Genomic DNA, 26,557 nt, shown 5'->3' on the forward strand with positions numbered 1-26,557 from the left:
TATAATCGCACATGTTATGATAGACTGATTAGATTCCAGACTAATTAACCTGCACCCTGGTTTACATGTTATTTATGTAGGGTACCACACTGCCAAATATTAAGCACCCCTGCCAGCTGCTGAATGCCCATCACCCCACCATGGTCTGTAAGCACCCCACGGAGTTCAAAGTACCCTTGAGAACAAAAGCTATTACCATGTTAAGCAAAATGCAATACCATGTTGCTTTTCTAGACATTACTCTTGTCATCAGACGTCATAATGAACTTGTGAACACGTATGCACCTTAACATAAAGCTCTCTCTCAAAACTGGCACCAGAGTCGTCACAGAAGAAAGGTCTGCTCCCCATCCATTGGGAAGATTGTGTTTGCACACAAAAGAAACAAGAGAAAGGAAATGAACATCAGCCCTGACAAACAATGGTTACACAAAGGCAAAACTGAAAATTTGCTGGCTTATTTCCTTTATTAAGCCCAAAAGAACACCTTCAAAAAATCCTGACTTCATGAATAAATCAAATGCCTTCATGAAAGAAACATTTACTGCCATTTTCTATACTTTATTTTAAGGCATACAGAAAAATATTTAACAAATGTGTATGCAATTAAATGCCGAGGACTGCTAATTACAGCCCTTCTGAATGCCTCTGCAAAACAAAGATACTCAATACAATATGTTAGAAAGGGTGGGGAAAAGAAAAAGAGGAAGCTGAAGACGATCTAATTCATATTAGCACAGATATACGTTTGCCTTTGGCTACGAGCAGCAAATAAGCCATCAGCGTCACCCCAAATGGCAGCCAAAGGACATTTTAGAGTCACATCTTTGCTTCTGCTTCTCTAATTCATTTCCAAAACATTTCACCTCTAACTAATTATGGAATTTAATGACAGAATGTAAAGGACTGGCTGGGGTTGCAGGCCATTCCAACAAGGCTTTAATGACATATCCTTCAGGTTGCACAATCTTTATGTACTTAGCAGTGATTTATCAGCCCTGGCAGAGGCAGGTACTTCAAAGGCAACCTTATATAAAAAATAAATTCTGCCTTTGCCAAGCGTTGGAAAGAGCACTAAATTAAATTTAAAAATCAATTCCTACAGACAAGAGAGTCATAAAAACTCAGTGGGTTTGTCTATTTGGCCAACAGGCAAAAATTTATGACAGTACAGTTTTGTAATCAATAATAGCAATACAGTGTATGTTTTTGATTGGAAAAAATTAAAGATGCCAAAACAACATTGCTAAATATTTAGGCTGATTTGTGACAGTCCCATTGAGCAGAAACACAAAACATGCATTTTGATGAATTTCCAACTAGTTTATGTCATACTATACTTTTTATTTTTCAAAAAAGAATATTAAAACTATTATAAGCTTTGTCACCTGCTGTAAGGCAGAATGATGTAATTTTATTCACTGCACATTTCCTGTTTGTGAGGCAAAAAAGCATAATTTACTTCTTTATAAAAGGGAAATATATATCTCTCTCTATATATATAATTTTATTGGTATTAACATAACGCAATACCATACATTGAGCAAACAGAAAGAAAACATTTCAAAATACATTTTTTAAAAGTATCTCCCCATAAGATAGTATGAAATATCAAGTAATTAGCATTAACATTATTACAATACACCCTTAGCCAAATATATTAAGGAAAATCCACATTCTAACCACAGAGATAGAGGCAAACATCAACCCATAGGGGACCCGGAACATAATGATAAATACAATATCTGAATCTACTTTGAGTGACATCCAGACAAATACTGGCCCCAAAACAGCCCTCTGGAGTCTGGGTGTTATACAGAGAATACTTTGTGCCTGCTTGGCCAGGCAGCATCACTCACGTGTTTAAGTCCTAGAAGATAAAGAGGAACTGAAGAGTTTATCTGCAGAGTCTAATAAATCTCAGCGTGAGGTATCTTCTCCATCATCATCCAAACGAGTGCCAGTGTACCCTCTGGTAATTCATTACAAACCATTAGATAAATGGAAGTCTCGGAAAGGTCCGTACATACCTCCACTTGACAGAATACACTTAGTTTAGCATGACACGGTAAGGTGACTTCCTTCACTAATGTGAAGCACGCTTAAAAGACACGACTCTGTCTGGTTGGCCTGAACGGGTTCACTGAAGTTCAGTACAAGCAACAGGATTTTACAGTTACCATGGCTGAATCCCTCTTTAATTCCTCGAGGTCTGCGGAACAAAACTGAGTGACATCAAAGCCCTTCCCCTGCCAAGACCCTCTTCCCCTTCCGTTCTCCCATGCGGGGGGCAGTATTTTCTGCAAATGTGCTCCGTGTAGACTGGATCTGACTTTGTGCCTAGTCCCATTGTGGAAAGGGTGCATTCTTCAAAAGACTGGCCATGCCCTTTGACACCTTCCTGGAGGCCTCATATCCAGGCATGTGGTTGTCTATGCTTTAACAGGTCTGTTCTCTGTTATAAACATCAAAGTAATTCAAGAAGAACTGACTTTCTGAACGGAGGCCATTAGGTTGCTTGCAAGAGGCTGAAGTTGAGTCTCCGTCGTGCCAATTCTCTAATGATAAGTTTATCAACCTTTGAGTCCAATCGGTTCAGTGCCAAGAGAAGTGGATCCCATTTGACATGGAGAGGTGCTATCAACTCTCGCAGTGTATTAGCCTAATATGATAAAGCAGTGATACAATATGTTGAAAGAACTGTGATGTGCCATTATTTCCATAGCATATTAGTATATTAGAAATACTATCATGCAAACAAGAGCAAATAGCAAATCTGGCATACAGTTGCAGCACTAGAGAGCTTTTCTAATCTGCATGCAGCTACGCTCGTGAGGACAGAGACATGGCACTGCTCTCCTATTACACCGTGCTCCATTAAAATATCCATCCCTGATGCAAAAGAGGTATTTAGGGCAGAAAGTTATATATGTGGATATGCTTAAAAAAAAAGAAAAAGAAAAAGAACAGAACAGAACAGAACAGAGACCAATTAAAAAAACCACAAATAAAACAAGAGAACAATACACATCCTAACCAACTTGGGCTGGTGTCCTCCATGTTGAAGAGACATTAGCTCATTTGGAAGCACTGAAAAAGGGTCACGTGAATGAGGAGAAAGGAAGCAAAGAATGTGCCCCAAATCCACCAAACGTGCTACAAACACAGAAAAATATCCTGTCAGGAACTTATGCATGGAACAGAAAAAGAGGTGGCACAACACAATCTGGCTCCTTTCGTTATCCTAGCTGACAATCCAGCATTGTGCAACGTTGGGTGAAGGATAAGATACGGAGCTAGGAAATCATGTGATTTTGAAACCACACTGACATTACATACATCCAAAAGCTAGGGCTTGAAAACTCGAGAATCTTTGCGGACCTGTGTTAGCAAAGAAAAGAGAAAGAGAGAGGTGGAATAAACAGCATCCAGCTAAGTTGTTTACTTAGAGTTTCTGCGTGGACGTGCAGCCTCTGCACTCAGGGCAGTTTCAGCCCGGCTGCTCTCAGTACATACCCTATTCTATTGTCTACTACACTTATTTGTAATAAAAAAGAGAAAATTTCCATGGATCTTGACATCCATTGTGGTTTTAGATCCCAGATATGAAAAGCTGGGGGATGTTTTGTTGTTAAAAAAAACACTTTGGGAAAGAGTTGAACTGTGCAGAATATAAAGATTACAAATTCAGTCCAATTTCACTCGTGAGACTTGTTTATCCATTGTTAAAGATATTTTTTTTCTCAAAAGACAGGATGAAAAAGGAAGGAAAATACCAAGCATTGCCATTTTTACTCTTGAGCATATTACAAAAGGCCTGAGATAGCAGAAAAGAAAGAAATGTTGTCTCAGTCACAGAAGGCACAAGGTGGAAAGAATCCCAGATGGAAACATCGGTGCCATTTACTCCACCCACAGCAGCAAGTGGAAAATGAGTTTCCAGAGAGGCAGAAGGTAAGCAATGCTATATGGAACTCAAACCAAGTTCAGCCTCTCCTCCACTGCTGAGATTTCCTGGGGACTCTGTGCATCAACAGGGAGAGGAAGATGAAGAAGGGAGAGGAAAACAGTTTATATAACTAAATCCTAAGTATAGCACTCGAGAGAAACTTTTACATAACTTATTCTTTAAAATAAGGAACATTAGATTCTATAACCAAAATGAAAAAGAAAACCAACACCACCAACCCCCAAACCCAAACCCCAAACCCCTGACAAACAAAAGGCCAAGCAGCACATTTCAGGACTCATGGGGTTGAGGGGAGGGAGACTTCAGTAGACTGTAAAAGGGAATGTTTTTTTTCCATTTCACCTTGTTTTACACTACAAACAGTCACAGCATTTAAAATAAGAGTCTTGGATTTGTTTGGAAACAGGCACTAAATGAAAGAGGATGCTGCTGCCTCGTATGTATCACTTCTTCAGCTTCAGGAGATCCTGTTGTCTCATGGATGTTGCTCACATAACTTTATCTCTAAAAATGCAGAAGTTTGGTTTCAAAGGTCAGGCTTTGGCAAAAGAAACCTCCCTTTTTGTGAAACAAGGTGGCAATGAAATAAAGGATGGTTAAGGCAGGAGGTGTTACCCAGCGGACGTCTATACCCAGCTCTTCCACAGGCCTTGCCGTGGCTGGCTGGCACATACCCTCTGTGTCTATGGAAGAACTGTGCTACCTTCAACAGATGGTGGGACAGGGCTTTTTTAATGTACCTAAATTTTGCATGAGAAGATGACTATTTCTGAAAAAAACCCTGCTAATAAGCCTTTTGAAAAGGCTACTCAGTAATACTGCTAAAGCTGTTACAGGCCTATCAACAAATACCGGTGATTCTTCACTGCCCCAGTTTGGATTAGTCACAAAGTGCATGGGCAGCGTTTCATTAGGACCTCTCAAGATAAGTGGTAGCATACACTGTCCTATTTATCTGAAGGTGAATATAATTAACAGGCACTTGGGGGGCTTTTCTAAATAGATTTTCTCATTATTTTAGTATATCACTTTTACTGATAGTCACTAACTGTACAATATTTCCTATTAGCATAGATGCAGATTAAGAGTTTAGAAATTCTGCTTTTTGGTAGTAAAATTACTTTTGCGTATCATTATAAACCCCACATTTTTCTTTTTGTATCATTAGCATTAGAAAAATGATTTATGTAAAAAATCTCCAGCATATGGTTCCCTTTCTATATAAGTTTTTTTAAAATTTGTTTTAAAGGAGAACAAATACAAATAACAAAGAACAAGTAACATGCTTTTGGATGGATACTTATCAACACTACAACTTATGAAACTCATGAGACTTGCAAACATTTTGAGAAATAAACCAACTGCCATTCACATACAAAAATGAATGTGACCCTATGAAAATAATGAAGTGAACTTACTGCACTTATTAACCAAATTATGTTTGTATTACAAGCTTTATGGCAAATGACTTCCCCAGAGAGGTTACAGAAACAAAGCTCCTGCTATAAATCTCCGCCTACTTCTTCAGCTGATGCAGTCACGTAAGATGTGAGGAACCTTATGTCTGAGCAAACCCGTAGCAGTGGGAGGTAGTTTACCCATCGAAAATGGTGGAATGCATCAGAATGCACCAGGGCTGGGACCAACCCGCCAAGCAAGAGCAAAGGGATGCTCTGCAGACCTTTCCAGGCATGCCACCATGTCTCAAAGACCAATAAAAATGTAAGCTAAGGGGAGGAGAAAGTTCTCACCTGAGAGAAATGTTTGAGAGTCACAATCAATAAGGTCTCAAAATGGCTCTCACACAACAAGTCCTGTGTAAGGAAAGGGGCATGGAAGGTGAATCAACTATTTCTTTTTCTCTTTGAGACCTATTTATCAGCAACAAAGGCACACCAGCAGTTCACTAATGAGTGGTAATTTAAATTAGGGTTTTTAAATAAAATGCATAACATTTTACTGCTGCCACTTGAGAGTACACTTTCTTATGAATGTTCACATTATGTATTTTGCCTAAACAGACTACAGGATGTCTGATTATTAAACGGTATCTTTATGGTAAATTTGCTTTTCAGAGAAGGGTTAGGTTGAATAATAGCACGTTAACAAACTTACTTTTGAAATAGGTACTTGAAGTTTTAGCAAAGGAAATTTCAGACTTCCCATCTATAGTGACAATCAGTAAAACTGTAACCACCTTCTGAATCTCCATCCTTTCCTTCATTTGTACCCTATTTTGTGTGTACATATTTCTACATCTGTCTATATATTCATGAGAGATACAGAAGAACTTTGGCTAGAAGCTCTTACCTATTACCTAGTCAAACATGTCTAGTTATGTGTATTCCCCTGAAGGTAAATACTAAGTGCGAGTAATCTGGCTCTGAACAAGAATGAATGCAAACACTGGGGAAAAGAAATCCCTGCCCATGTACCACAAACTGCTACCTGGCTGCTTCTGTTCTAAGTCCAGTGGCAGATACATCTTCCTCCTTACTAGGGAAATGGCTCAACGCTGTTTGACACAGCGTCCTTGGGAGGAATGCTGGCAGATCTACAAACTGTCCATTGCTCAATGGTGGGAAGCTCCTACCATCTTCAGGACTGCTCAGGTCTCAGACAGGTGCCACGCAGAGATGAAAAGGAGCTGGTGTAGAGCCTGGCAATGAGAGTGCCTGAGGAAAGAGGGTTTCGAAGACACATCCAGTGCAGCCCCCTGACACTACGCTCCAAAACAGCATCTCTCCAAATTATCCTGTAAGAAGCCAGTTAGATGTGGAAGCAGTAGCAGGAGTCACTCAGTACTCCTCTGGAGACTGCAGTAAAGTGCACTAAATCAAACACTGATAATACAAGAATATGCTGTCTAGAAATACCAAGTCCCTGCTTTTCCAACATCACAGCCTATGCTTTAGTGTCCCTCATGTCCTCACTGAGCTCCACAAAAGAACACCAAGAGCACGAATGTTATATGAGAAAGCATCACGATGAGAGGGATGGGGAGGACAGATGGTGGTGTCAGACCACATATAACCTCCAGTACCTGCTTCTCCACGAGTGCTGCACTCGGCCCCATGAGAACAAGGCATGGGGAAATTACAGGGCTCTGATCGGCAGGCATTTTTCCTCCCACTTACCACCGTATTTCTAAACGTGCAAATGTATCCCGGCTTTCCCAATATGCGCTTCATATACTTCAGTTATTGCTAAATAGCCCTCTATCTACTCAGTACTAAAGAACTAAATAAATCCCCTCAAACAAACAAGTAAGCAAAAATCCCACTAGAGTTACAATAAAAAGCACCTTAAAACTTAAAAGTCATCGTTAATGTTGTCTCACACACTCCAGCACCATACCACTAATGTACTTATTAGTACACGGAATAACATTATTCTCTGTATCATCCTGTCTTAAGCTGTTCTGAATTGTATCTAGCTCACCTCATGTGCAGGGAAGACCTATAAGCCCTATAAACTGATTATGCTTTTCCCCAGGCTTGCTTAGCCTTGCAGCTGCAGTGCCTGACACGGCTCTGTCCCTAGGCGCAAATGCAGACATCATGCTGGCGGTGCGTGCTGCAACAACCTTCACTCAAAGCACTCTTAACGCGCCGTGAAAGCCACCTCTGATAAAAACAGCCATGGACTTGGAATTTTGTGGAGACAGACCTCTCAAGCATTTCTAATCCTTCTTTCTGATCTACCTTCTGCTAAAGTAAAACCTCACACAGGGAAGTCAAGGAAAAAGTTTACATACAGAATATGCATTTGCTTTACCAACACTCTCTAAATGACGAGAAGCTTTTTGATGATGCCACTAGAGCTCCTATATCATTTGCTGTTTGTTTACGGAGGTTTTATTAAGTGACTAACTTCCAGCTTCCTCAACAAATAAGGAAGACACAGTATCAGTAGCTAAACATCTAACGAAGGAGTGCCACCTATAAGGACCCCATTTTTGGCTCCTCTCTGGTATATGCATTTTTTAAAAAATGTAGCACATTGAATTGTCAAATTACTAATTCTTACTTTATTTCTATATTATATTCTTCCTAAGTCTGACTAATTCTGCCCATATTATGTCCCTCCATATTAGATATATCTCATGGTTATTCTTGTGCTGTACAGGTCTCTCTAATATCTGTAAAACTCTCTCCTTTAGCTCATTACTGGGGTGATACTGGAGTGCTGGTTCACAACTCCAAGACAGAGCAGTTTGAATTGTGGCTCTGTCAGGAATCTGCAGTTATTTTTCCAGAGTAGTTTGTTTCATAACCATTGTAAACTAATAGAAAGAGTTGCTCCCAGACATAGGAGGCCCTCTAATTTGGGACATAAATAGTGAGACATGGTTGAATAACCATGGTCAGGGGAAAAAAAAAAAAAAAAAGAAACTGGCTGAATTTCTTCTAGTTTTATATACGTTCAGAGGGTGCAAGATGTAATCAGGACTTTACTGTCCCACTGGGCAACTTATGAATTCTGAGAATGTTATTAAAATTACTGCATGTTGGCACTCTAATTGCGGGATTACACTGAAACTAAGTTACATATGCCTATGGGACAAGCCTCACCCAGGAGAAGCCCATGTTACATTCAAAAGACAAGCACACGAGGCATACATCCAATGGTGAGGTTCCTTTCAATCCAATTCTTAGTACCGTAAAATTAGCCAGGCTATGATTGTAACGGCATATAAGGCTCAATTTAATCTAACAAACCTCCTGCATGGTTTATACTGAGAACTTGAGAAGACATGTCTTTATTTCCTGACCATGAAGCAGGAACTGTGTAGTTTCAGTTTGCTGCCTCGTGAAAGAGTTACTATACAGCACAAACATAGGAATTGTGTTTACTGACTAATGTTTTGGACTTCAACCCTGAAAAAAAAAGTAATATACTAATTTCTTTGCATTTGTATCACCAATTTTTTTAATAAGGAATATTTAAGGAGAATCTGTCCTATTATCACAAGAGACTATATATCACAGTTAGCAGCAGCACATTTCTGGGCATTTTTATACATTAGCTTGCTCAGGGCTTTAAAAGCATATAGAAATGTATGGAATTAATTATAACATGTCAAATTTGAATTTACACAAACAAGTTTTTAACTTCAACCCGTAGAAGCCACTTTAGATAAAGAACACTTTAACAGCCCATCATCAAATAACATAATTGCTCTTTCTGATGGTGCCTTGCATACTGACAACAAAAATACTGATCCATTGACAAAATCACTCATGTGACTAACTAATGCATGGCCAGACTTTCATCTCCCCACTGCCTGCCCACATCCAAGGGAGAGAATTGAGATGCTGCCCCTGCCCCTGAACAACTGCAGCACCTTTCCACTCTGGCCAAGGATCTCTGCTGCAAGTGGGTCAATAAAAGAGAGAGATCACATAAATATTTTAAGTTATTGATATCAGACTACGTGGTTAAGGTAAAATGAACAGACTGAGGAAAAAGTGTCATCTTCTTTGTTCCCTGTTCTGCTGAGGCTCTTCAGCTGCTTTTGCTAAAATGTCCAACATGAATGGTATGTAAACCCACCCAGTTAGGGAAAGCTGGGAAGGCAGATGATGATGATGATGATGATGATGATGATGATGATGATTATCATTCTCACATTGAGATATTTTAATCTAATCTGCAGCTCACTGGAGAAGCACACGGACTACGTTATTACTCATCTGGCGAGGCCATTAAGTGAAATGATGACAACTCCCCCAGACTGTCTGTGCTACATGAAACAAAGGTATCCCCTTCTCTCCCCTCACATGTTTGATCTGTTAATCCAACTTGCCTTGACTGTTCCCAGGCAAGTCATATATTTCTGCTTCAACTCTATTTTTGATTTTGTCAGGTCTCTCCCAGGCTCGAGGAGGACCATATTTAGGAATACACATTCTCTTAAGACCTGAAACCCCTCCCTCAGATCATCAAACTGAAATACACTGCACAAAATTAGCATATGAAGAAATTGATTTTAGAAACCTTGCTTCTAATTAATCTGTGTTCCATAAAAATAAGGCATAAGTAGCCTTTCCTGTTTTAAAACAATGGTTCAGCTGCTTTCTCAGGTGTCTACAGTGCCCTGAAAGCCCATCAGACCAATACACCAGTGAGCTGCTTGCTTTGCTGCAGTGAATTCATTACCTGCTTGGGAATATAAAATGAAGAATTAATGATAAAATGTTTCACAGCTGGTAGATACTGAAAGCATATATTTTCATCTGGTGAATTTAACTTTTTTTTTGTTTTTAATGAGAATAATTACATAAAAAGCTTGCACAGAAAGGTTTGCTGCAAGGTATCCTTCTGGTAAGTCAAACATTGCTATGTTTTTTGTTTATAATTGCTTGTGTATTTTTAACATGCAAGAGCTGTTTTCAGAGGTGCTCCAAATTTTTCATAAAAAGTGTATCCTAAGCCTATCATATGCCAAACAATGCCCTCACCAGTGTGATAAGAGAAAATCAGAGTTGCATAGGCATTTCATTAGGCTAAAGGCTCCGCTTACAGGAGGCAAATTCTGAAGATGTCAGAAGTTCCCCAGTGTATTTCAACTTCAAAGACAGCAACAAACAACAAATTTTAAAGTATTTCAAATCTATGAACATGCTAGTGTGAATATGATCTCTCTAATTGGATGGCATCTCTTCAAGTTTGCTAAGAAAGTGCTTCTATACACAATTTAGGAGGGGAAAAAAGCAGCAAACTAACCAAAGGAGTCTTTTGTCATATCACCTTATGCATTCAAGCTCCTGGTTAAATACTCATTCAGAAAACCACGAGACAGCCGTTCATGGAAAGGGAAGGTAAAAGGCATTCGTCAGACTGGTCAGGAAGCCCAGGTGAAGCTTAGGGATGACACACCTGGGTTTTATGGCTACGTGATGCCCAGCCATGGAGGAGCCCGTAGCCCTGCTGCCCAGCCTTCCTCTGAAATCCAGGCACCCAGCAAAGCCTCTCCAGTGAGAGAGGTCGTGGTGTGCCCAGTAGTTTTTAAGGGAAGATCCCGATCAAGTTCTTGGTGTGCTGGGGATAACCAGGAAGGAGTTACTACTACACTTCCACTAATTCCTACAAGGTTTTTACCCTCAATGATCATTGTACAAAGTTACAAAGACATTAGTGTCCAAATTTACTGCTTCTCATGAGCCTCCTCCTCCCTGATTCATCCCCAAGCATCTCCTAAACACAAAAATGCTTCTGTCAAACATGCTGTGTTTGACGAGATGCAGCTTCCATACTTCTGTATGATGGTATTGTTTCACAGAAGAAATAATCCTGCATTGAACATATTACAGCACCTATACCCAGTTTGGGCACTGGTTCTCTTCTCCTACATGTCTGACCTCTTCTCCGTGCTCCTGCCTCAGGTCCTCATCCTGTGGGGCCGAGGGCAACGCTTCTGAGCCCAGTGGAGACCTCCTGCCCTCCTGAGGTGATGGAGCAGCGCAGAGAGACCGCCAGCATGGCCACATTGGCACGCAGGTACCAATTTTGCTATGGCAGCTCAAGCTCCTCCACCAGCACAAACCACCAGAGTAGTGTCGGAGACGGGCACTTCTCAAAACCTTTGAGATGTCAAGTGTTCTTTTTCAGGAGAATGAAAATAGGATCTCTGCGGCTTTCAACTGGAAATGAGAGAGCCATCTTAGGACATGCATGACTACTTGCTTGCTTTTGCTACCTTATTCAGGGTTTTAGATCATAAGCAGGGAAAAATATCTTTAGCTTCCTCAAAGTTAGCCATATCCAGGAAAAGAGAAGGCTGATGAAAGCGAAGGGAGCCCTTCCCCAAAGGACTGCCCCGGCAGTGGCCAGGTAGCAGGGGTACTGCTGGCACGAGATGGCGGCTGAGCAGGCCAAGCCCAACTCTTGGGCAAGGAAGAAGGCCAGCATCGGGGGGGGGAGAAGCACCCAGGGCATCTCCACTACTGACACCCAACCCTGGCATTGCTGTAGCAATCTGCTGGGAAGTGAGGGATACATTTCAGACATAATTTGTATTAAACCCCCTTTGAACTGGGTAATGGTATTAAACGCTCAGGAGGGCTCGGCCTGCTCCCCCGGCAGCCCCCAGGCGAGCAAGTGGTGCCGGTGCCCTGAGCCACCAGGCGCTCGGCCCTTGGTCCTGCCAAGGGTAGCAGGAAGGGTGTCGAGAGGCTCGAAGAAGAAATCCCTTAGTGCCACCACAACCGTTGTTGTGTGTGAGGGAATCCTGCTCTGCAAAGGGGCTGGGGGGGAATGGACCAGAACAGCCTCTGACGCTGGGGGAAGTGTTACCTGTAAAACCAGCCACTCTTGGAAACTGCCAGGTAAGAGTGCCCTTCCCTCAAAGCATGGTCAGCCAAAGGAGGCTTGTCCTGAGGGGTTTCTGCTGTCCAGACCAGTCATGTGCATGGTCACCCCTCCCCTGGGCAAGTTCTAGTACAACCCAGAGCTGCTCTGCAGTGGATATATTGCAAGAATTCGCTACTCATTCCCCCTTCTGTTTGCTTAAGTGCTTTTCATCAAAATATCATCATTAAACAAAGAAAATATTAGCATCTGTACAGCCTGAAAAACACAGAATATCATGCAGCTGAGCTCTGTTTTCATCCCACGACAGCAACCTCCCTCCTATTGAGTGATTCCTCAAGCTGTTCAGTTAGCGATGTCCTCTGCTAATTTGTTTACCAACTACATTGTCTTTTTTAGTTCCCTTCTCCTCTGCAGTCTTGTATGTGAACAAGCATTACGCTTTTCTTTTCATGCATCACCGACATCAAAACTACACCTTTATTCAGTGTAGTTTGGTTACAGGACTGATGCCACAGCCAGGGGTTTGGCTACTTAGACCATGGGACTCGCTTGGAGAAATCTGGTGTACAGGGGGCTGATGGGGTCCATCTGTCGAGAAGGGGAAGAGCATCTTCAGTCATAGGCTTGCCAAGCTGGAGAAGAGGGCTTTAAACTAAAGTTGCCAGCGGAAGGGAACCTCAATCCATCCCACTCCTACCAGTTTGATGCCAGTGCCAGCAATAGATGCCCAGAGCCTGGAGAAGGATCGCAGATCAGCAGAAGAGCACCCGAAGGGCAGCACAAAGGAATTCCAGCCACTCCAGCCAGTCAGTCAGCTTCATTGGGGGCCCAACTGAAATGCCTCTATGCAAATGCACGTAGCATGGGGAATAAATAAGAGGAGTTGGAGACGTGCGCACACCTGCAAGGCCATGATCTCACTGGCATCACGGAGATGTGGTGGGATGGTTCCTATGACTTGAGTGTTGGGATGGAAGGATACAGGCTCTTTAGGAAGGACAGGCAGGGGAGAGGAGGAGGGGGTGTCACTCTCTATGTCAATGACCAGCTGGAGCATATGGAGCTCCACCTGGGAATTGATGAGGAGCCGACTGAGAGCTTATGGGTCAGGATTAAAGGAAGTACAGTGACAGGGGACATCATAGTGGGGGTCTGCTACAGGCCACCCGACCAGGAAGACTGAGTGGATGAGGCCCTCTATAGACAGATAGGAGCAGCCTCAAATTCACATGCCCTGATCCTCATGGGGGACTTCAATCACCCCAGTACCTGTTGGATGGACAACACAGCAGGGCATAAGGAATCCAGGAGGTGTTGATGATAACTTCCTTCTCCAAGTGATCGAGGAGCCACTGAGGAGAGGTATCATGCTGGACCTTGTTCTCACCAACAAGGAGGGGCTGGTGGGGGATGTGAAGCTCAAGGGCAGCCTTGGCTGCAGTGACCATGAAATGATAGAGTTCAAGATCCTTAGGGGAGCAAGGAAGGTGCATAGCAAGCTCACTACTCTGGACTTCAGGAGAGCAGACTTTGGCTTCTTCAGGGACCTGCTTGGTAGAATACCATGGGACAAAGACTTGGAGGTAAAAGGGGCCCAAGAAAGCTGGTTAGTATCACCTCATCCAAGCTCAGGAGCGATGCATCCCAACAAAGAGGAAGTCAGGCAAAAAAAGCCTGGATGAACAAGAAACTCCTGGACAAAGTCAAACATAAAAAGGAAGCCTACAGAGGGTGGAAGCAAGGACAGGTAGCCTGGGCAGGTAGCCTGGGAGGAATACAGAGAAATTGTCCAAGCATCCAGGGATCAGGTTAGGAAAGCTACAGCCCTGAAAAGCTTCTATAGGTATGTCAGTGATAAAAGGAAGACTAGGGAAAATGTGGGCCCTCTCCAGAAGGAAACAGGAGACCTGGTTACCTGGAATATGGAGAAGGCTGAGGTAGTCAATGATTTTTTTGACTCAGTCTTCACCAACAAGTGCTCTAGCCACACTGCCCAAGTTGCAGAAGGTAAATGCAGGGACTGGGAGAATGAAGAACTGCTCACTGTAGGAGAAGATCAGATCTGAGACCGCTCAAGGAACCTGAAGGTGCATAAGTCCATGGGACCTGATGAGATGTACCCGTGGGTCCTGACGGAAGTGGCAGATGAAGTGGCCAAGCCACTCGCCATCATATTTGGGAAGTCGTGGCAGTCTGGTGAAGTTCCCACTGACCGGAAAACAGGAAACATACCCTCTATTCTTAAAAAGGGAAAAAAGGAAGACCTGGGGAAGTACAGGCCGGTCAGTCTCACCTCTGTGAGAGCCTGGCAAGATCATGGAGCAGACCCTCCTGGAGACTATGCTCAGGCACATGGAAAATAAGGAGGTGACTGGTGACAGCCAACATGGCTTCACTAAGGGCAAATCATGCCTGACAAATTTGGTGGTCTGCTACAACAGGGTTACAGTGTTGGTCAATAAGGGAAGAGTGAACTGATGTCATCTACGTGGACTTCTGCAAAGCATTTGATACTGATTCTTGTCTCTAAATTGGAGAGACGTGGATTTGATGGATGGACCACTGGGTGGATAAGGAATTGGCTGGATGGTCACACTCAAACAGTTGCGGTCAATGGCTCAATGTCCCAGTGGAGATCAGTGACAAATGGCATTCCTCAGGGGTGTGTATTGGGACCAGCACTGTTTAACATCATTGGCGGTGACACAGACAGTGGGATCGAGTGCACCCTCAGCAAGTTTGCCAATGACACCAAGCTGTGTGGTGCACTGACACGCTGGAGGGAAGGGATGCCATCCAGAGGGATCCTGACAGGCTGGAGAGGTGGGCCTGTGTGAACCACATGAAGTTCGACAAGGTCAAGTGCAAGGTCCTGCATGTGGGTCGGCGCAATCCCAAGCACAACTATAGGCTGGGCGAGGAATGGATTGAAAGCAGCCCCGAGGAGAAGGACTTGGGGGTGTTGGTTGATGAGAAACTCAACATGACCCGGCAGTGTGCACTTGCAGCCCAGAAAGCCAGCTGTGTCCTGGGCTGCATCAAAAGCAGCATGACCAGCAAGTCGAGGGAGGTGATTCTGCCCCTCTACTCCGCTCTCGTGACACTCCACCTGGAGTACTGTGTCCAGCTCTGGGGTCCCCAGTACAGGAGAGACATGGAGCTGTTGGAGAGAGTCCAGTGGAGGGCCACAAAGATGACCAGAGGGCTGGAGCACATCTCCTATGAGGACAGGCTGAGAGAGTTGAGGTTGTTCAGCCTGGAGAAAAGAAGGCTCCAGGGAGACCTGATAGCAGCCTTGCAGTACCTGAAGGGGGCCTACAAGAAAGCCGGAGAGGGACTGTTTACAAGGACGAGGGGTAGTGGCTTTAAGCTGAAAGAGGGTAGATTTAGGTTAGATAAAAGGAAGAAATTATTTCCTGTGAGGATGGTGAGGCACTGGAACAGGTTGCCCAGAGAAGCTGTGTCTTCCCCCCTCCCTGGCAGTGTTCAAGGCCAGGTTGGATGGGGCTTTGGGTAACCTGGTCTAGTGGGGGGTGTCCCTGCCCATGGCAGGGAGGGTTGGAACTAGATGATCTTTAAGGTCCCTTCTAACCCACATCATTCTATTATTCTACAAATTTTTTTCCTATCATCAGGCAGAACCATCTCATACCAAACAGTTCCCTTTAGTTCTCTTCTTGGCTTGCAAAGCCACGATTACAGAGTATTTGTTAAAAATATCAAATCTGCTTCCAAAAAAACAGACAACTTGGGAGGTTTGGCTTCTACTTCTGAATAAATACAGAAAGTAGTGGAGATAAAGCAGAAAAGAAAATTAAATAGTGTAAATCCTTGAAGTGTCACATACTGAAGGTTGTATACTGCTCTGGCCTTCTCACCTCAAAAAGCAGTACTGAGAAAGTTACAGATATGGGCAGCTAAGATTATAGGTGGTGTGAAAGGTTTTTCCTGCAAGGTGTGACTGCATGGTCTAGGACTGTTCAAGACTTGGTCACGCCTATAAACACGGGGGATTTAAAAGACGTCTATGTAATTATGAGCACATATATGCACTAACTAAAGAGACAAAAGGTTGATCATTTCCTTTTCCAGTAACATCTGAAAGTTTGGGTGGAAGGTTCAAAACTAACCAAAAGAGATGCTTTTCTCTCTAGCCTGGAGTTAAAATTTGCAAGTCCTTATTGCCACACGATACAGCTAAAAGTACATCTGAGTTCAAAATCAATAAAACTCTTGTGTGGAAGAATGATCCATCAAGGGCTACAAGCAAGACACCTTTAACTCTTCCCTAGAACTATGTTTCGAGGCAGTGTTCAAGGCAAGCTAACTGCGTTAGCTAGAACATGGAGCTCAACACTCTTCAGTGCAGCCACTTGTGCTTGCAGGTTTTTGTTTTTGTTTTGTTTTGTTTTTTTTAATGTAAATAGCTCAGAGTCTGAGATCTGGTATGGAACTACACAAATCAACATTTTGGACAATTTTTACTAAGCCCACATCTGCTGTGCAGAATGGAAAAGTTAGACTGCAAGCTGAAATAGTAAAAATGAGTAGCTTAGTGAGTTTTTAATTTTGCAAGGACTTGTTTTTTTCAGAAGAAAGTAAACACCTCTCTTAAAGAAGTTGAGTATCTGATGGCAATAAGCTCACTAATTTTCCTGTATAACATCAGGACTCACTACCATTGCAACTGGATAGTCCAAAGAGCCTTTATAGCATTAGACTTCTCACTGATGCTTTTGTAATTTGCAGTGACTTGAATTTATGTTCATCTTCCTAAATGTTTTTATCCCAGAAATATAGGTGGAGAGGTTCTAGAGAAATTATCCAGGTGCAATGACATGGAATTAGGCTACAAATTTATCTTCGATTTGTGTCATATTTTTCATAACTAAGGTAAAAGAAGCACAGAAAACAAGATTGCTTCTGGAAAAGAGACCCAAGGAAAATAATTTTGAAATACACAGAGATCATACTACCTTTTAGAGTGTCCTTGCTTTTATCTGATGCATTAAAGAGTTTACTGTGGTTGCAGAGTAACCACAAGTTCAGTGTATATTATATGATACATCTACTGAACAACTCTATGGAAAAGTAAGAACTTTCTCACATTTTCTACGAGAAAGTACACGAGAAGGTAGGAACAGGCAAGAATTTATCTGTTCTGGTTACATTATGGTGCGATAGGAACCATATGAGCACAACTGCTGGTGATGAAAAAAATATTGATGACCATGATTTACACACTTCTCTGTAAACTATGAAATACAGCAAGCACATGGTCAGCTTAATCTGAAGGTTTTCAGAACAACCCCTTAGCAGGTGTGTGCAGAAACCTTGGGGGGATTTCAGAACTGGAAATCCACAGTTACACGCCTGAGTGCAGACAACAACCTTCCCTGCCCAGCTTGGAACTACTACAACCATTATACTTGCCTTGGAAGGAAGAGACCGACGTTAATAAAACCCAGGAGGAACACAGACGAAGATCTGGCTGTATACTTTTGGTCATTAAAAACAGTGCTAGCTATGGCAACCACTAAAGATGAGCAACAGCAGACTGAAGAAATGCAAAACATACAAGGACAAAATAAAGAAACAGGCTCATGACTTTGTCTTTTAAAATATCTACTCCATTTCAATATGGTACAAACGAGTAAGTCATCCAAAGACAAAGTCTCACCAGAGGCCTCTGCTAATACTTTTGCAACATAAACTAAGGGGACACTATGAGAAGGTTTTATTTGTCAAAAATAAGTGTCACCTCAGCTAATTATGGACAGAGATACAACAGGTTTTCCAACTTAGTCATGAGGTTATGCCAGATTCTCCTCCTTGGAGGACAACTTGGGCTGAGGAAATGTTTCTGCACACTGACACGATCTGCCAGAGTGTGGCCCCAGCATAAAATCTGTCTACTTGGCTCACCTGCGCAGCATGCTAAATTGTATAATGCTGTGAAACAAAGGCAAATGCAGCATGGGTGCATTTAGAGTAGGTTATCCTGCATGAGAAATGTGTCACTATCAAGGCAAAATGCTTTTAAAAGAGTTTTTCTAACTGGGGGAAAGATTTTTACCACCATCATCCTCAGTTGTAGCACAGAGCATTAAGGCTGGTGGGATTTTCATTTGAAAAACCAATCACAACTGAAGGACACTTGTTCCATAGCTTATTCTCACCATTATAGATGTATGCTCTGTTTCTAGTCTTCTGCCTTTTGCTTCCATCTCAGCTCACTAGATTTTGCCATCTCTTCCCCAGCTACCCTGATGTTTCCTGTTCCTAACAAGCACTACAGATAACGACTTGTAGAAAGTATTTCCTTTCTTTTTACGCAGGTAAATTAAGCCTCCACCACCTTGGTGGGGTGTGGTTTCCTTTCTTTGTTCATTGGGTTGCTCTCAGCAACCTCCTACTCTCTGTTATCCAGGGGAGCAGTGGTGCTCAGAAATGCACAGAGTCTTCTGGCAGCCGTGGCAGAAGAGCCAAATCTAGGTGAAATATAAAACTCACCCCTCCACTCCTCTTTTCCTCTGAGTAGAAACCCAAAGACTACAACTGTCACAAGCTTCCAAGGGACAGTGCTGGCTGCTCGGGGCCATCTGCCCATGCCCTCGGCCTCCCATGTTCAGCCTCCCCTAAAGTTCAGGAATAGTGAAATCCATCAAGGACCCAAGTGCTATTTTCAAAACTGACAGAAGAGCCTAATTTTTACTTAAAGTGACCTTTGTACTCTCACTATAAATCCCATAATCTTGTTTAGCCACAACGTGTACAAGTTTAGGAAACCAGCATTTTGGGATGGAGGAGAGCAAGAAGAAGGTGGCTGACATTTTTGAGTTTCATTAACTGTAAAAGCCATTTTCAAATTGTGAGTCTCCAAGGCAATTATTTTTTTACTTTATGAAAACCCTGAAACTTCCTTCCACTTTCTACCAATAGTTCAAAATTAATTGAACCAAAAATTTCAGCCGTCCTTTAAACAAGTATTCCCAGGAAAACTAACACACATCCGCTTTTCCTCTTTTACTATGGAGATATTTTACACATATTTTATAGACTGTGCAAGATGTTCATAGAATCAAATTTCTCAACTTCTTAGAGTTTGCAGGGATGCAAGGATAGCCTGTTTATGCTATAAGATTCATGATAGCCACTAGAAGGTGGCCATCTCTGCAGGCAGAACTTGAGAATTGGACTGCAGAAGGTTAAAATGCAAAGTGAGCAGGGAACGTAGAAACTATAGATTTATTAATGCATAACGCACTGATGTCCAAAGTGCATTTTCTGGTTTATATTTCATTTTTATTCCTCAGTCTCACCATTTCATAAACCATCGTCAAAATCTGGACATTTAAATTTTCAATGTGTTGGTATAAAAAATTATGGTTAAATTATTCTAGTTCATTAAGTATTCTTAGCCCCTGTAAGACTCATATGAAACGTTTGAGGCTACATGAGGAAATATGGCATTAAATATCAAGATCATACAGTAACACTGAAGAAGGTAAGCATAGTTCTCCGTGGTAAAAAAATGTAAAAAAAATAATTTAGACTTGGAGAGCTTTAATGGGAGTGTAAAATTTAAATGGATTTTTCCTAAGCTCTTTACACAGCCAGAAATAAATAAATAAAAATACTGTCTCTTCTATCTTCTGAAAAGACAGAAACCAGCTACTCTAGTTGTCCCTAAAGCCATTACATTAAAGTTAAAAATATAAATGTTGTACTGTAAAAGTATGTGCATGTACTTAGCTTGACTAAAAAGAAAAGAAGTCTTGAAAATAAAATTTATTTTCTTAATTAAAAGTGAAAAACAAATGGCAGGGTATATTCTACCAGGGAGGAAAGAAACAGAAGAATTCTCAGAATAATCAGCTTCAAGTTTTTTTATAGAATAAGTATGATTTTCATACTGGATTTCAAGTGTTCATATTAGTACAGCAAAAATATCACTTTAATGCCAAAGGTAGAGGCTATTAAAATACTGTTATGTGTATTCTAAACCAGATTTTGCTATTTTTACTAGAGGAAGATGTTCGCTAATTCTCCAGGTCTGATATTCACCAGTTCTTAAGTATTCTATGATGACCGCTTTGCACGTACAGGAAATGCCCTATCAGCTGCTGGGTCCTGTACCCGGAGCCTCCCCCAACCCATCCCACCTCACTCGAAATCTGAGTTTCACTTAACCTGGAACGAAATGCACAATGGTCCCCAGCTGAGTTTTATTGCTTATTCTCATTAGTCTTGCTGGGTAAAGTGATCAGGGTAAACTTCCTCCCTGTTCATACCCTGTGGCTAGACCTTGCAGTGCCACTGCCTGATCTCTGTCCAACTCTGAATTTACAGCTAGGAGAAATCTCCCAAGTGAGGTTTCCTTAATTTCACCTCCTCTTTGATGCCTGTAAATCTTCATATGATTAAATCAGCATTTTGAAAACTGGGTTTAAATCCAATTTTTTTGGCAGTCTCTCTTTTCACTCTCTAATGGTGATAACGACTCAAATGCTTTTAAACAAATCAGTGGTGATATTTTATATTCCAAAAGGCCAAAGTGCATCCTTCTGGAATCCAGAAGAGGAGAAAGAATTAGCTGCTATTGTTTTGTGCCAGCAGTACTCAAAATGTGGAGCCAGAAAGTGACCATCCTACTTAAAATGCAGCCATTTTCTTCATGCAAATACAATAAGATCCTGCAGGGAACTTGTTTTACACTTTGTCCATGAAATCATACTATTTCATAGCACCACACTAGGTAAAACCATGTGGGAGTGCTAACTATCATCAACAAGATCCAAATTGAGGCCACAAAAGCAGGCAAATAATATTTATCTTCCTGCTTTTGAACCACAATTTTTAAAAACAAAGCTAGAAATCTATTTTTTTATTATTAATGAGAACTGAGATTCTTGCAAATTTGCCTGATTACAGGGCTTTTTTTTTTTTTAATAAACTACCATATTATCACATTTGTTTCATAGGAACTGGCAATGCTTGATATTGAAAAACAACAGAAGAGCTTACAAATAAAACCCACATGGTTAGTACAAAGTCTGAGCATTAAGCTCTTTTGAGGGACTGATGAAATCCCAAGTGAACAAAAGGATGAGCCTTCAGTTCCCCACCCATCGCCAGGTAATGCCTTCCTTGGCTATTTAAACACAGAACGGATGTGAGGCACTGTGCAATTTTTTCCTTCCGGAAGTTCAGCTCCCAGAAGTAAGCGACATTAGCCACCTCTGATATCCAAGGTCTCCTCTGACAGCAAAAGCCAAGCCCAGATGGAGAAGACACCAGAGGCTCGCTGGTAACTGGGAAACCTGCACTGTCTGGGGTTCTCCTCAGGCTGCCCTGTGTCCAGAAACAGTCCCAGGCTGCACTAATGACCGGGACAGTGGAAGAAAATAAACCTATGAAAATCCACAAGCACAAAAGTGGGAGGAAACGTCTCCTATACTGCTGGAGAACAGTCTCAGAATTTGGAATGATTTGGAGGGATGAAATCCCTTGCCAGGTTTCATATAACAATATGGCAGATGCCATGCTACAGACAGAGCTTGGCAAACACCAGGTTAGTCTGTAAGGCTTTTTTTGCTGCTGTTGTTGTTTAGTCAGGCTGTCAGTTTTATAAAATTGTCATAATTTTTTGTTAGTTGGTTGATTTTAGCCCAATTAATTAGACATTTTATATCACCTGAGGTTTTTATTAACACGAGCTACTTAATGTGGATATGTGAGAGGCGCAGGAATAATCAGCTCAACTATGATTAGAAAAATAACCATTAAGCAGAAAAGCATCTGGGATACTCTACAGCACAAACTGAAATGTGAAGTACAGTGTGGTTGCAAAAGAGATAGTTATCACAGTACAGTGCCTAAAATGCCCAGGGCGAAGCCATCTTCCTGGTCTCAGCCAGGTGCCCTGCACCCCGCTTGGATGCTGCCATCCCAGAAGAGGTGGGAGGTAGCTGGAAAACCCAGGGAAGCTCAGCAAGAGGGGTCAGAAGCCTAGAAAACACTATCTGTGAGAAAAAACTAAATCAACCTTTGTAACAACCTTTCAGCTTGAAAAAGAGCTGTTATAATGGAGCAGTTTTGTTTTCTATGCCATAATGGAAAGGAAATGCTAGGCTTAAATTTAGAGGGAATGATTCAATATCCGTTAGGAGAAAATAAATAAATAAATTCCTTTCCAATACAGCAAAGAGGAAAAGCACTGTCTGGAGGGAATGCCCACCGCTGGACGTAAGGACAGATTCGGTAGGTAGATTCAGAGGGCAGAGCTACGCTGGGTAACCTCTGAATTCACGTCCAGCTCACTGGCTCCAAGACACGCACAGCACACTTACAGCTTCACCAGAGCCTTGGGAGGGGCCAAGATTTTAGCCTACATATGCTGCCTTCCTGCAGTGGAAAGGTTTAGGAAACAAGTAAGAAGATTAAGATGCCAAAACATAAGCATCTAGTGCCATTTTAGCTGTCAAAGTATCCAAGGAAGTTGCACAGGGCTGGCTGGTTGGACACACAACCTACAGGAGATCTGTGACCCCCTGGAGCAGCAGCTAGTGGCTGAAAGGAAAGGAAAGTCAGCCAAAGGCCAGGCTGGGACGCTAGGAAAATTCACAGAAAAGTGCCTACCACATTTGTTTCGTAGGCCTTCATGACAACCTTCATTTTAAATCCAAGAACTCAGAGGACTTCTTTTTAAAAAAATAGATTAAACCAAACAAAACTGCTTTGTAACAAATTTGGCTTTTCTAGAGTCTCAACAAAAAAAAATTCCAGCAGGATGCTGACTGTTCACACTGAGGGCTTTAAAATCTCATCCTGCTCCCCGTGACGAGCAGTAATTAAACAAGAACGCATGTTTACACGGTGACACTACAGAAGTTCAGCATGGTAGTAGTTTAATAAAACTATATCCCTCCCATGTCCTCCCAAGCACTGCTGACTCAGGTTCATCCCTGCATATGTTTTAACAGTTGCCGTGAAAGAACTTGAGAGCCACAGACAGCAGATGGTACCACCTGGAGATGTAATAAATAGAATTTGAAAAGATTTTAGTCCTCCTCTATTCTCCCAGTCCTACTGGTACTGTGTCATATTCTTCTGATTTAATTATAATCGATTATAGAAAGATGGGGGTTTTTTTACCTTTGAAAAAAGCTAAAAATTTTTAAATTGTAAATTTTGAAAGAACATTTTCATGCACAGAATAGCTGGTTAAGTTTCTTTATTGTAGGTGTCTTTCCTTTGCATTCAGAAACTTTCAGAATAGGCTAAGTCCCTGCTGCATCTCAGAAATTATCCCAGTTCTGCAAAAATCCCAGTAAAAATTGGCTTCCTCATGTATTGTGCAGTGATCAAATCTGAGTGTCTTTAATGCAATTTTCAGTAAGTTTCAGTGAGAAGATTTATGTAAGTGATTAAAAACAATGTATGTTTTTCATGTTTCAAATCAAAATGAATGTGAGTGTAAATTTTGGGAGAGGAAAATCCTCTTTTTAATGGGAAACTATATGTTAATTAAAAAAAAAAAAGTCTTATTTTCCTTTTCGTATACAAAACAATTCCAAAAAAGCTACATATCCTCATTTAAGAAACGTGACTATATTATGCTTCAGAATGAAAGCACATTTGGAATTGAGGGGGTGGAATCTGCAAGCACAACAAAGGCTTTTTTACATCGCTATTGAGGCATACCAGGCCAACAATCTGGGAAGCAATCGCATATCCTTCAGTATGGTAAACAGAAAGCCCTAGTGGGCTTCGGCTGTCTTCCCTGTATCCCTTGTGAAATGGTCTGCCACTTTTAAATTCTCTTTTCCTAAGGACAGCATCTCTGCAGCCAGACTCAGGCAGGGCAGCAGCAGGGACAGAGCTTGCTTACAACAAGAAATAGAAAATTTAATGGCAAATCAGATTGGTTTAGCAAGAGAATTAATGCAGAACGTAGGAAAAAGCCAGAAATATTTTCTCACGTCCACGGATTCCTTGCTCCACCAACCAACCTGAAGGCGTCTCTGGTAAGAGGGCTCCATTGACAGCCACCAACTTAGTAACAGAATTGAGGATACTTGGCAAGAAAAGTAATTTATAAGAATGGCCACGTAAGAAATTCTCCTGTGAATTTCTTTTGCTTGTAAAAAGACCGTTTAATCCATATATTTCAGGCAAAAGCAGATGACCTTTGTTGGCAATGACACCCACAGCTATTAAAACCAAAGAGCAGGAATTCACTTCTCCTTTGCATTTTTAGCAGCATGGGCCATGGACAGCAATTAAAATTTAAACAGCATATTTTTGGGTAAAATTAATTCATATGTAAAAACACTAACAGGCATAAAATCAAACTACTTTTATTTGTGTTGACAGATGATATTGATTTCTGAATTGCTAGTCAGTAAATGATTCAATATTTGGCTTTCGAATACTGCAGGAAATTTTTTTCCACTCAAATTGAAATTTAAAATCAGAATTCAGAGGTTTTGTATCCCATAATTTTTATTTAGAATACAAACCCACTTCTATAATTGAATTTCTTCTGCATATGAGAATTGGAAAAGCTTTATTTTATAAAGTTTCAATTTTGAAATAAAGAACATAGAAAGAAAGATACCTACTCCCAGTACTTGTTTATCCAAGTTAGTCTTCATACCAATATTTTTTTTTAATATAATAAAAAGTCTAAACCACATTTTTATACACGCAGCTGAACATACACACATATCTGGCAGCTAGAAGATAATTAAGCAACTCTTACTTGGGATGACAATTTTACTATATATGCAGTTTCTTTTAGAAACTTATAGAAATTCCTACTCAGATAAACATGTATCTTAAAATTTAACAAGGATAAAAAAGTTTAGCCTGACATATCACCTAGATTATCAACGATGCCGTCCCCCTACCCATTCGTTTTCAAATATAACAGCTCTCATAGTATCTCACTGGATCTTATGACAAATGAAGCACTAAATAGTTTAGTTTAAAAAAAAAAAGAGTATGTGAAGACATGCCATTTCACCAGATATTTTGTACATAAAACGTTTGCTTTGAAAAGTAGACCAGGTGATATCGCAGCCGCTGTCTTGTCCTGCTTCTCCACGTTTTCTTTCTCCCTGAAACTGTGAGCCATTGATGAAAATTTCTTTGTAAATATATAAACTATCCATACCAAAGCAGTGCCGGTTAGCCATTTACACTATAAACCAAGGGGCTTAAGATCATATTTTTGAACACAACTAGGCAGTATTTTTAGGCAAGCTCATTCTGAGTTAACAGCAAAGGTAGCACCTTGGAGGTGGTGGGAGGGAATGAGGGAGGGAGGCCTCCTCCCAGCAGACGAGGCACGAAACACTGATGGTCCTCAGCCCACAGGAGTGCAAACGCCCAGTCAGGTGCCACAGGAAGGCTCAAATGGGAATTAGGAATGAAAAATCAGATCACGAAAACAAAGCTCAGAAAAAGCAGCTATTCATTAGTCTGCTTCAGTGTCTGAGCATGCATGGGCTGTGCTGCCCAGAAGGATGTCGAGTGAAAAAAAAAAACCAACCCAACCCTGGCAAATGTTCTGGTTTGTACAGGGCTGATAGTGGATGCAGTAAGTTAGAATAACATCCTCCTTAGCGTCCCAGAGGGTGCTGCACTTCCTGTTATTCGCCAGCCTCATAAGGAATATTTCTAATGTGAAACATTACCTGTCATTTCTCATAGCTCCACTTATTTAGAGACACTACCAGGCAGGCACACCTTTACTAACCTGAATAATTCCAGAGGAGAAGGTATGGTATCTTAATGGTCTCTCCCTTGCCTCTTGGTGTGGATAAAACTAACTAGGTGGTCAGATGACAGGACACCACTGATGGTATCCTCTCTAAAATGGAAAGAGGCTGTCAGAGAAGCAAACCACCCTATTAATTTCAGACGCTTATCCTCATCAACTCCAGTGCATTCAATCCAGTCTTTATGCATTATTCATCCTGACTCCCACATTTCACCGTTGCCTAAACCCTGCCAAAGTGAAAAGACACCCTATCCAAAAGGCAGAGAAGCAAAACCTAGAAGTGGTACACGGTGTACCACTTCATAATATAGTGTTTAACTAGCAAACATTGATCTTTCTGAGTGATACTATTTGCACTGCACAGTACAGCCCTCTCATTAAAAAGAGGCAAGCCTCCCTGTGCCTGTATTACAGAATCTGAAATACCTGACCTTATTCAGAGGATATTTTTTACTAGCGCGAACGCCTTCTTGAAGTGAAAC

At 41.5% G+C, this 26,557-nt stretch overlaps 1 protein-coding gene across 8 annotated transcripts in view; it reads right to left on the bottom strand.

The window, feature by feature from the left end:
* The window catches only part of CNKSR2 (connector enhancer of kinase suppressor of Ras 2), a 232,707-nt gene that overhangs the window by 14,847 nt on the left and 191,303 nt on the right, over positions 1-26,557 (bottom strand). Inside the window, exon 21 of one of the 8 annotated variants that reach the window (XM_075775038.1) lies at positions 2,079-2,662. The exons of the other annotated variants lie outside the window; for them this stretch is intronic. Within the exon in view, the coding sequence (XP_075631153.1) occupies positions 2,658-2,662 (5 nt within the window). The 3' untranslated portion in view covers positions 2,079-2,657. Of the gene's footprint in view, positions 1-2,078; positions 2,663-26,557 lie in introns of those variants that run through there. 8 annotated transcript variants of the gene reach the window in all.

The sequence above is a fragment of the Balearica regulorum genome, chromosome 1 (assembly GCF_011004875.1).
Source record: "Balearica regulorum gibbericeps isolate bBalReg1 chromosome 1, bBalReg1.pri, whole genome shotgun sequence".
NCBI classification, from domain to species: Eukaryota; Metazoa; Chordata; class Aves; order Gruiformes; family Gruidae; genus Balearica; species Balearica regulorum.